Genomic DNA, 12,468 nt, shown 5'->3' on the forward strand with positions numbered 1-12,468 from the left:
ATGTGATATATATGTACTGGCTTTCCTTTGATCTCAGGTGTGAAAGTTGTACATATCTATATACACTTTGCATGCTAATGCGCATTCAGAATAACGCACCATCTCATTCTCAAATAAAATAGGAGACATATCAACTCCATCAATTACTCTATCAGTAGGTATTGGGACATCCGCTAACTTCAAGAAAGTAGGAAACAGGTCCACTGTGGCTGCCAACTACAAAGCATATATTAATTAGCATATAAACTATCTAAGTGTAGAGTGATAAACAACACATTATTGACTACTTAGTTACTTTCTGATCACAATAATTTGGTATAGATATAAACAAATCATCAGATCATGATGGTATCAAATAGAGTTGTGATACTACATTATATACACACATTAATAAGATTTACTATAGCTTATTATATAGTAATACAATGAGCACGAGTGCTCTGCCTGATATAAGTGCACGAGCCTGAGGGCTATTAGGCCTGAAGGCAAGTACGTTTATACAGGTACAGTACAAGTGCACGTTGTATAACTGTTGTGTACCACTCACCTAATAGGTGGAGAGAGTCTCACAAGACAGCTGTACCTCTTATAAAGGCCAGGTTTCTAACATCGACTGTGAGTGACAGAACCAAATGCTGTGGTGACATTCTCTCTACAGTATCTCAGCCACCAGAAATATTGAAAGCTAATACACTATGGGATACCTATAGCACTATCCTGCATTCGCTGTTTGACCCTCATCATGTAGTGCTCAGCATACGTGATCCTTGATCGCCCGTGATTCTCTCAAGCAAAAAAAAGCAGCTAATAGACAGTTTGGATAAACAAAACCTAACTACTTAACAATACTAGTCTAATTTCCTACTATCCACACTTGAATCTGGTGGCATGACAAAAACTGGTTGCCACAATCAAACGTTATGGTGAGTATCATTTAGTTTTATTGAGTCACTGTCGAAATGGACTACGGTTTAATCTGGACTAAGATGGCACCAGACTAGTAAGGTGTATAAGTACATTTATACATATTTAGACTAGAGTTATGGACACCGCGTTGGCTTTTTCGATCGCCATTGGCTGCTTGGTAAACATTATACGTATTAGTGACGTTATGGCCCACAATCAACTTTTACATGTCAAGCTATAAAAGAATTCGAGTGATCTGCAAGGTATCTTTCCACCTATTAGGTGAGGTGTCATAGCGGTCTCAGCTGCCGGCACTTGTGCAATGCTGCACAAAACCACAGCTAGTGCAATATCTGTATATTGCAATGTGGTTGGTGCATTATAACTTATAATGCACTCGTTGCAGTCTGCAAAACCGCAACCAGTGCATTATAAGTTATAATGCACTCACTGCAGTCTGCAACAGTGCCATATACAAATTATGGCATTGGCAGCACCTTTGAACTGCCCATGCAGGGTGGTACATATAATAGTTAGCTACATTAGTTGTACACAAGTTCACAAAAAAATGGAATTTTCAACTATAGTAGGGACCATAGCACATTGATAAAAAGTACTGAAACAAGCTGGAGTAGTGCATGATATTAAATCACAGTAAAACAATAAGAAGTGTTATACCCCTACTGTGCATTTCCATTATGATATTTTGAACACAGTAGGGATATAACACTTCTTATTGTTTTACTGTGATTTAATATCGTGTGCTACTCCAGCTTGTTCCAGTACTTTTTACCGATGTGCTATGGTCCCTACTCTAGTTGTTTTTGTGTACTTGTTTATTAACTTTTTTTATAAAATAGAATTAGACTGGTGAACCCACGCATACTGCACCAAAGGAAGAAATATGGCACTGCGTGCCCCAGCAATCAATTATTGTCTGAAAAGTGAAGTATCCGCTACACTTCATTGTCAGCTATGTTCAACCCATTACACAGCATTACAAATCAAGAACTGTTCGAAAAGCACCTCTGCAATCAAAGTAGCCACAATGAAAAATACGGAAGATTTCCATTACAAAGGGAAGCCATCACATGCTACCACCAAATCAACACTTTTGCTGTCAGCAAAGATGAATGGGACACAAAGGAGGACACTGGTAAGTTCATGAAGAATGCATTGTATGTACTGCAGTATGCCAAAAGGCACCTCTTGGGCCGAAGTGACGTCGAACAGTGAAAAACCAAGCCATTGCTTTAGCTGTTATTGAGTTACACTTATCTGAAGGCATCAGTCAGTTACTCAGTCAGTCAGTTCAGTTAGTCAGCCAGTAGAAAAATCTGTTTAAAATTTTTAATAAATTCTGTAGCAACCTGTTGAAAGCATTTCGGGTTGATCTGAAGACTTGTTTGGGCTATACTGCTTCATTGTCATCAGGGAAAGTGAGGCTGGCTTTTGGGTGATGTTTTTCATGGGCCATGCCTACACCTTTGTGGTCTCTACTATACAGTACTATCATACTGTATGATAATAGCTAAAGCAAGTGCAGTATAGAAATATAGCATGTGGGCATGGGAGAGAGACTAATATAGCATGGAAATGCTATTGTGATGAATTTGCACACACTATAGGTTTGTATTTTACACTAGACTATATGAGCATTTGTAGGTATCATACAGTACAGTAGCTAGTACTGTGTAGTAGGGATTAGTGATGCACGGTCCGATACCAGTCCAATACCTATTTTGGCAGTATTGGACTGGTATTGGTAAAGCTATAAATGTCCAATACTAATCAATACTTTGTATGACGTCCCCTAATTGCTTTTCAAGATGGCGGCGACATACGTAGCGTGTCAAATGGAGTTAAGTAAAAGCTGATATAAGCGGCCATGAATTCTATTAAAGAAGCCAGCCATTAACATTATTTGTATGTGGAAACAGCAGTAAGCCACGAAATAAGATTCATTGAAGCCATAAATGATTGTTGTCCTTGTGATTGATGGCCACAAAACCAGGAACTACAGTTTATGAAATTAGCTAATGTGTTTAGTAAGCTAGTCTACCAACTACTATTGGAACTACTAGCTGTTTTTGTGAGTAATGCCTCAGTGTGGTAAAGTATCGGTATCGGATCGGTATCGGTGATTTCCATCTAAAATGTACTCGGTATCGGATCGGTAGTGAAAATGTGGTATCGGTGCATCACTAGTAGGGATCCTCCCCAACATCATGCACATCTCCCCCCCCCCCCCCCCCTATGAAAACCATTACAAAACAATGAAAAGCACTTTTATAGAAGAGTATTAGTGTTACTAACACCAGATATAGCATAAAATATACCACCCAAACTCGATTTTTAGTCTGCCAGCTGCTACCTGCCAGCCTGTCTGACCAGTGTCTGCCCTCTGTGCCTTGCTTCTCCCTTTATCTTCAATCATGCTGGTTGTCATTTTCTTCATACAACAAAACCATTTTCTGTATTGACACTTTCCATACTTAGATGCCAGAAAGCTTTTAAAATACTATGTGTATCACTAGCTTGTACTCATAGCTGCACATTTAGGACCAATAATGACCAAGCACTGTGACATACCCCTTCAAGGTTTAGCCGTACTTGTTGCAATTGATCATATTGACCACGCCTGTTGTGCTCTTTGAAGCACAGTTGTCTGAGGCCTACTTGAAATAAAATACACTCTCAGAGAAGGGTTTGCTCCTAGTTAAGTTGCTACCTCAAGAGAATTATGAACAAACCATCGTTAAGACCCAGGAACTATTTCTGATTTATGAATGATTTAGTGTGGCAGAGCAGGCTAACCAAGTGCTGGTGAATTCCTACACTGTAAAATTAGAGAGATTTTATAATGAGGGCCATTTTGAATCAGTGTTCGGGCACCATTCAGTGTAGTTGTTATACCTGTAGCGCTGACCTGTCAGAGATTTCAGGACATTAGGTGTTTCATTGTGGATCCAGAGGACATTTGGCACAAAATTGGTGACAACAGGAAATAGTTGAGGGAGTACTTCCAAGCATCAAGCAGTGAATACTCCCAGTCATACTGAATGCTCAACTTCAAGGGATTTCCCCAGCATTAAAAGATTCACTTAGGTCTAAGCTGGGAGTTTATACAATTAGAACCTTGATGTGCTATTAGATTCTGGAGCATCATGCTTTATGATCTGCAAGACTGTGTACCATCAAAGGATGTAGAGCCCGACACAAATTAAATTAGTGAATACTAATGGTAGTGATCTTACTCCACTTGGAACCTTTGCATGTTGGTGACATTCAATAATCTATTTACTACCTCTTGACTCCTGTTGGGCTGTGACTTCAGCAAGAAACATGGTGTGGTTGTAGATTTTGCGTGCCCATTGCATCTATAGTTACTCCAGGAATTCTATGATCTGTGAAAAGCTCATGCTCAGTTTCACAAATTCCTGTATGTTGGTGATTGACAGTGACTTTCTACAGGTCACTGAGTGACCTCCCTCCAAGACCAACATATGACAACCTCAACTATCATCCACAACGTGAGTGATTGAATAGGAGATGTTAAAGTTCCAGCCCACCACATCCTCTTTATTTCTAGGAACACGTGCACACCCAGCTGCAAGAAATGGCAGATACCAACACATTTCAATCTAGTAACAACTTTGTGTGCCCTTACTGTGCCAAAGCAAATGGTGAAGTACAAATTTGCATAGATTTTTCCCAACTGAACAAGGTCACAAAGAAGGATTCATACTCAGTGTCAAGAGCAAATGGACCTCAGTAGAAATTGGCCAATGAAAAGGTATATTTTAAGATAGATTTGAAGAGTGTGTATTGGTAGTTCTCCTTGCACAAGGATTCCATTGAGAAGATGGCATTCATCACTGGCCCTGGGTATGGATTATGGGAGCGCTCAGTCCAACCTTATGGTCTGAAGGGAGCAACACAAACATGCAAAAGGGACTATGGTGCACTCACGCCACCAATCTGTCTTGTGTTCTCAGCAAATTTGCAGCAGTTTGATTCACCCTCTATGGTTCCTAGAAAGAGTAGTGTGACACACCTTGGCTTTGAATACTCCAATGTTAATGAAAGCCCAATGGCAGAGAAAACCAAGGCAATCCTAGAGTGGCCCTTCTTCTAGTTGCTTAAAGATGTCAGATCATTCCTTGGTTTAGCCAATGTCTACAGTAATTTTGTCTCCAGAATTGTCGACATTGCTGCAACACTCACTGAACTGCATTTACAAGGTGGTTTTGGGAACAAGGTGGTGTTTAATTAAATAAGAAGAGAAACAAGAGAAGGTCTTTAAAATTCTCAAGCATCTCACCTAGTAATTGCTTATCTTAAAGCAGGGCAATGCATTTACATTTTGCTTCAGATGCCCTCAAATGTGGGACTTGGGATGCAATTTCGAGCAGAATCTGTAAGGCCTTTGGAGCAAATTGAAAGAATGAACTCGGAAAACAACAGTCAATGGGAAGAACACTTTCAGCTCCTACTATTCATGTACAGATGTACAGAACCACCAAGCATGCCACCACTGGATTATCTCCCTATGTTTAACTTTATTCCACCACCACAATGGCTATATATATATATATACCTAACCTACAAAACACAATCAGTTGGACTACACTCTATATAGAATGCACTTGTAGTTGTGGATGCCAATAGTGTCAGATCAGCAGAAGAGTAGCTTTCAGATCAACCTGCCAATAATTATTGTATTCACTGTCAAGGCATTAATCTGATAAGTCATAATTGTTCAATGGCTGCAGTGGTGAATGCAATAATGTAGCTCTTTTAGTCAACTTGTTTATTGTTTATGCTGTAATTGGGATCAAGTTAGAATACAGCACAGTTGAATGTTGTACAGCACACTTATGCATGCAGTAGGGCTGTGCGATAATGGAAAAACCTATATCTTGATAAGTTTCGATAACAGAATCCATTTTATCACGATAAACGATATTATCTCGATAATGAAATATTGCCATGGAGTACTTTTACAAGCACAGTTGTGTCTTATAATAAATGTTAAAGGCTAGTATCTCTTGTAAAAATTGCCTTTTTCAGAAGTATCACAGCTGGTTGTGACCTTACTCACAAGAGTACCATCTGCCTTCTTTTAATATACAATAATCTACGGAGATTTACTATTATCTTAAGTTATCGATAATAGAACATTCAATCATAATAATCACATAGATATAACGATAATCATGTTATCGCCACTATCATACAGCCCTAGCGTGCAGCCATGTGTACAGTATGGAAATAAAGGATACAATAAAATTAATTATTTGTACAGCAAAATTTAGGAACATACTTCTAGTGTTTTACCAGGTTTGATTTTTCCTGGCCACCATGCAATAGCAGGTTCTCTCATTCCTCCTTCATAGGTAGTTCCTTTACCACATCTCAGTGGTCCAGCATTTCCCCCTCTAACCTCTCTCACCAGTGAAGGTCTATAACAACATTAATACACAAATATCTCTAGAGCAAAACAGCCCAACTGTAGAAAGGGTGTAGCTCAGGGTTTTAAGTTGTAAAATCAAAAGTGATAGCCAAGAAATGGCAGCAATGATTTTAATCTCTGTCAATGTGCTGTTCTACTAAACTTTTGCATTTCCATTTTCAAGCATCTCATTGTAGATAAATGTAACAATATATAATGTGCAAAATCAGACTGGATACAACTCATAGGTTTTACATTTGTTAGAATGAGATACAAAAATCAAACAGTGTGATAGTACTGTAATAGTAGGCACCACAAAGGAGTAGGCATGGCCCACAAAATAACGTCACCCAAAAACCAGCCTCAATTTTCCCTGATGACGATGAGGCAGTATTGGTTAGGTAAAACTAAGCCTAAACAAGCTTTCAGATCAACCCGAAATGCTTTCAACAAGTTGCTATGGAATTTTAAAAATAATTTATTTAATGGAATTTTCTATTGATTGACTGACTGATGCCTTCAGACATGATGACGGCTAAGGCTACGTACGGGCTTGATTTTTTCACTATTAAATGTTGCTTCGGCCCGAGCGGTGCCCTTTGGCATACTGCAGTACATACAATGCATTCTTCATGGACTTACCAGTGTCCTCCTTTGTGTCCCATTCATCTTTGCTGACAGTGAAAAGTGTCAATTTGGCTGTAGCACGTGATGGCTTCCCTTCATACCGGAAATAGTCCGTATTTTTCATAGTGGCTATTTTGATTGCAGAGGTGCTTTTCGAACAGTTCTCGATTCGTACTGCTGTGTAACGGGTTGAAACATAGCTGACAATGAAGCATAATGGATACTTCACTTTTCAGACGATTATTGATATAGCTGGGGCACGCAACACCATTTCAGATGAGGTATGCGTGGGCTCACCAGTCATAATAATTATTTACAAAAAAGATTAACAAACAAGTACACAAAAAATTGGAATTTTAAACTAGAATAGGGACCATAGCACATCGACAAAAAGTACTGAAACAAGTTGGAGTAGTCCATGATATTAAATCACAGTGAAACAATAAGAAGTGTTATATCCCTACTGTACATTTCTGTTATGGTACCTTGAGCACAGTAGGGATATATCACTTCTTATTGTTTTACTTCATGGACTACTTCAGTACTTTTTATCAATGTGCTATGGTCCCTACTCTAGTTGAAAATTCCAAATTTTTTTTGTGTACTTGTCAACAAATCAACTTACCCATTATCTGAAGTAAAGAATACAAAAGTGTTCTGTGATACTCCTGCCTCATTAATAGCATCAAAAATTTGACCAACTTGCCAATCAAGTTCATTCTATTACAAACTACAATCACACAATGGCTAAAAGTTTCATTCACTTACTAATGCATCACCAAACATTCCTCTAATGCTTGAATTAGTAAACATCTTGCTAGCAAACTGAGGATGATGAGTATGTTGAAATGCCATGTATAGAAAGAATGGTTGTTTCTTATCTGTAAAAAGAACAGTTACAATAGTGTATAATATATACATTGCAAGTGATTGACCAAAACACACCAACTGAGTGGTACATGTTCTCAGTGTTGAGGCAATTACTTTTTAAAAGTAACTCATCACATATTACTATTATTTGCAACTAAAACTATTTAGTTACAGTTACAACATATTACCCTTAGAAAATGGTATATTAGCAATGTTTTGCATGAAATTTGATTAAAATAGAAGTTTCTTATTCACAAAGAGACTCCACTACAAGTCTCTTAGTACTAAGAGACTTGCTGCTAACCATATTAGTTAATTAGTTATCCACACCAAGAATTTATTGTTAACCACTGAAATATTGTCAACAAAACAATAGCACAACCAAACCAGCATGTTCTTCACCACCCTATTCCAGTGCCGAAGGGTTAATTAACTGGAGTGCCAAGGCAGGTATTGGTGTCTTACTTTCCTAGAAAATGGGCTGCTTTGCCGCACGACACCACAAGCCAGAGTCATTATACAGTAATTTGCTAGCTGTCTTCTCCATTTTCACTTTGTTTACATGAGGCACAGTGACGCCAATCCATTGATTTCCACTTGTGGTATAGACTTGCCTTGAATATTTGTGAGGATACTCTGGCGTCTAGTCAAGCACCTGGTAGCTACACCAATCATGATACAACCTTACAGTAGCTACTGTCGCTAATTTTTCACAGATTTCTCTTACTCAAACTGATGCAATTCTTGTTGATAGCAGTGTGTATCACCAATAAAAGTGCCGTTTCAGTGACTAAGCCTTGAGAGGAAAGTAAATTAGCCTTCCCATGCAGCCTTGTGCATGACACCGTCACTAGCAATGGCGCAAGGCATAGCTACGATGTCCTTTTCACTGCTGGCAGACCATTTTCTAAAACAGTAAAACACTCCAACTAGCACCTTCAAAGTATAAATGTCTGAGGAAGTGTTAGAATGATGCAATGAAAACCGAGGCGAATTATACTTCAAAGATGCTAGTTTGCAGTGTCTTACTATAACATAAAATAAAGTAACTATAATAATTATATTACTTTGTGTTCACAGCCTTAAGCTGTCATGTGTGCAACTACTACCTTGTCATGTGACATGATTGCGTTGTTGGACAATGTGTAAAACTTGGTTATATTCAAGAGAAAGAAACTGGTCGATAAGCTTCATTCATTAATTCAAGGTGGGCTTCATTACTTCGTTGTGGCTAGGCGTTACTCAGTGGATTAGTATAGCTTCATTACTTAGGTAACGCATTACATTTGTAAGTAAAGTAACTTGAGTTATATTACTAGCTTTTATAGTATATTTCGTTATGTTACTTAGTTACCACAAAAGTAACAATATTACATAACTTGATTCATAAGCAACGCGTTACCCCCCAACACTGCACAAGACACCCGACCCTTTGAACATGGATATCACAAGATTAAGTCTACTCATGTATATCGTATCAACTAACAGCTTATTACACATATTCATACCAGCCATTTGATGGATAAAGCTAGTAGCAGCTGTGCTGTAAGTTTCTGATAGTGTCAGGAAATCTGCTGGTTGTTGCATTATTTTTTCATCTTGAAATACTGGACATGGAGTATCACCTGTGCGAACAATTGTTCATTATTTTTCACTTAATTGTTATCTAAATTGTAAAGGACACAGAACAAATAAAGCCTACACAAAAGTATTTCCAAAATAACAAAAATAGATAGACAGTAATCACAGATAAAAAAATACAGCTAACAGTAAGAACACCGACAATGAACTACAAAGACAGTAATAAGTGTGTGCAATTCCAGGATTCCCTACCATCAACAAGTATACAAAAACTCATTTAGCTTGTAAACATCTACATAAACATACCTTGACGTCCATGATCAAAACATGATTGGTTAGGATAAAAGCAGACGTAATAAGGACACATATCATGAGAATATGGTATTCCCTACAGTGAGTACATATATATACAGGTAGCATATACACACAATCAGAACAGTTTCAAATTCCTTACTATAAATGCAGTACATGTACATTACTATAGGATACAGTACATGTACATTGGGAAGGTAAAATTGATTTTCAATGCTACATTTGTGTAGCTCTATTGATAAACACAAACTTCTTAAAGCACACAGAAGACTTGTCATTTAGGCTATTATATAGTTTATTCAGAGTGTACACCAGCTGGCAGACCAAACTTTGTATTATTTACATTAAATGAATAAATTAAATGCCACTCAGTAGTAAATTACTATTCAGTTATATATCACAGTTTATTTGAAATGGAAATACCAAAATGAAAACTATGATATAGCTAGCTAAAATAATTATGTACAATTCCAAAAATAATTCAAGCTTCTTCAGTTAGCCATGAATTTTGCAAATTATACAGTACACTAAAAACAAACAATGTACTGCATATATGTTAATATGCATGCACATAATTATAGTAACAACAGTGAAATGCAGTGCATGACTTGGCTAATACATAATGTACATGTAATACTCACTGTGTAGTGGTCAAATCCATGTTTAGTTGGGAGATACTGCTGATTTTCTCCTACACCCTGATTACATGAACACAGAAATACACTCTACAGATGCAGTTGTGTATGCTGAACATACGTACAAACAAACATACATGAATACATATATGCACGCATGCATAGATTCACTTCTCCCAGGATCCTCTTCATCCTGGCTCCCACCCCCCAAATGACGCTGGATAACCTAGAATTGAAAGCTTTGAATTCTGACCATGGCGGAAGGATGGGCTACAGACAATAGCAGGGTGCTGAGCTTCTTAGCTTGTTCCATCTTGATGCAAGCGGTGTATGCAATGCATGAAGTGTATGCATAGTGAGGCCCTGTTGCTGGGTTGAAAAGCCAACAACTCTACAGTGCCCTGACCCTGCCTGGTCTCCACCACAAGGTCAGGGACAGGGCTGCATACACACATACATACACACTACATATATTACTACACAGATGCACTCATGTACACTGGCCACTGGCCACTGGCATATGCATGTGTGTGTGCATACACATGCATATGCCCAATGCTGGAAAGTTGTCTATCTGCTTACAGTTTTTACACCAACTGCTGTAAGTGTCAAAATGATTCTATAGTGTGTTTTTATATAGAAGCATTCACCAATGTTTTATCTATAGCACACTGAATGCAAGGTGTAGAGAAGACTTCTTGGCAAAACTTACAGATAAATATCTCTTGCATTAATATTAGTGCTTCAGTCTCTTCATCCAGGGCATCTCAAGGTCAAGCACAATGGTAGTCAACATTTAAAGTTAAGTTCTGGGTATGTGACCCTTGGGCTGTTGGGAAGACATATTAGGCAAATCCCTCATGCCCGTGTTACAGCTACATAATAATATCTGTATCAGGCTAATAGCGTGAAGTGTGGGCCATCAATCACCCATGCCAATGTGAGACTGGATGTATTATTTTGAGGTGGAAAATTTTAGCTGATTTTGTGGTTTTGGGGGTTAGTTTACCAGCAAAAATTTTATCCCTGAAATATTTAGACCTCCATATAGTCTAATACATTTGCAAATCTGCAAAAAAATTTAAATAAGGCATAGCTCAACCTCGAAAAACTTTCCCCTCAAAATATTTAGTATACATGTCTAAAGGATTTGATTATGGGTCATCAGCTGGATGGTCTGGCTATGTTTGGTTATGATGGAGATATTATGGAGAATTTTGGCTACGTGAGATTAATGATCTAATCAGTGTTGTTTATGGAATAATTGCAGTGTTAAGGCCTAAATGGGTAAGCTTGCTTGTGGAGTAGTTACGTACTTTGTGTAAAGTGGTAATTTCATGATGGAGGTGTGGTTAAACATGCAGAAACGCTTGGTGAATAACACTAATTCTCACCTTAGCCAGGCATTATTCAACTCATAGGGTAGCAAGGATATCAAAATAATTTCTGTCTGAGTGGTTTTCATGGCCAAATCCAAGTTGTGCACACTAATCACGTCAGTATCAATTGATCCCACAATCAAGTTTTGCCTAATGTCTATATAATCGCTGCCCAGATGTAGCCTGGGCTACATTTCCTATGTAACCCAGCTACCTGGGCTACATATGATGGCTATATATGAAATGTAGCCCAGGTAGCTCCTTTGATCTGAGGTGTGAAAGTGTTACATATAATATCGTCATTCATCACACAGTATGGTAGTCAGGTGACCAACTAGTTAGTAACCCCACACTAGGTTTCTATTGAATCTATATAACAACCTCATTAAGCCTCCAGGCATATAAATTCTGCTAAAAGTTAAAAAAAAGGGTTCCAGTGATAATAAATAGTGATGGTATTTTTACTAACAACATAGCTATTCAACATATAATTTGCACTTTCTCCATAAAGCAATAAACAATTTACATTCATTTGCACACAGAAAGACTTACCAAATGCCATTTTCCTACAATTGCAGTACCATAACCAGCCTTTTTAAGTTGAGCTGCAACAGTTGTTTCATTCAGTGGCAGACCTATGAGTTAAACTTGCATCTGAGTAGTACTGTACGTAGCTCAGTGCAGCATTATATGAAAGCATAAT

General features: G+C 38.0%; 1 protein-coding gene across 1 annotated transcript in view; it reads right to left on the minus strand.

The window, feature by feature from the left end:
* LOC136261999 (arylsulfatase A-like) overlaps positions 1 to 12,468 on the minus strand; it is a 30,049-nt gene that overhangs the window by 5,952 nt on the left and 11,629 nt on the right. The window contains exons 5-12 of the mRNA XM_066056124.1: positions 12,318 to 12,400; positions 10,393 to 10,449; positions 9,746 to 9,827; positions 9,367 to 9,483; positions 7,757 to 7,869; positions 7,614 to 7,708; positions 6,233 to 6,371; positions 100 to 216 (exon numbers count right to left, since the gene is read on the minus strand). Of these exons, the coding sequence (XP_065912196.1) occupies positions 100 to 216; positions 6,233 to 6,371; positions 7,614 to 7,708; positions 7,757 to 7,869; positions 9,367 to 9,483; positions 9,746 to 9,827; positions 10,393 to 10,449; positions 12,318 to 12,400 (803 nt within the window). The remainder of the gene's footprint in view (positions 1 to 99; positions 217 to 6,232; positions 6,372 to 7,613; positions 7,709 to 7,756; positions 7,870 to 9,366; positions 9,484 to 9,745; positions 9,828 to 10,392; positions 10,450 to 12,317; positions 12,401 to 12,468) is intronic.

The sequence above is a fragment of the Dysidea avara genome, chromosome 7, assembly GCF_963678975.1.
Source record: "Dysidea avara chromosome 7, odDysAvar1.4, whole genome shotgun sequence".
In the NCBI taxonomy this organism is placed as follows: domain Eukaryota; kingdom Metazoa; phylum Porifera; class Demospongiae; order Dictyoceratida; family Dysideidae; genus Dysidea; species Dysidea avara.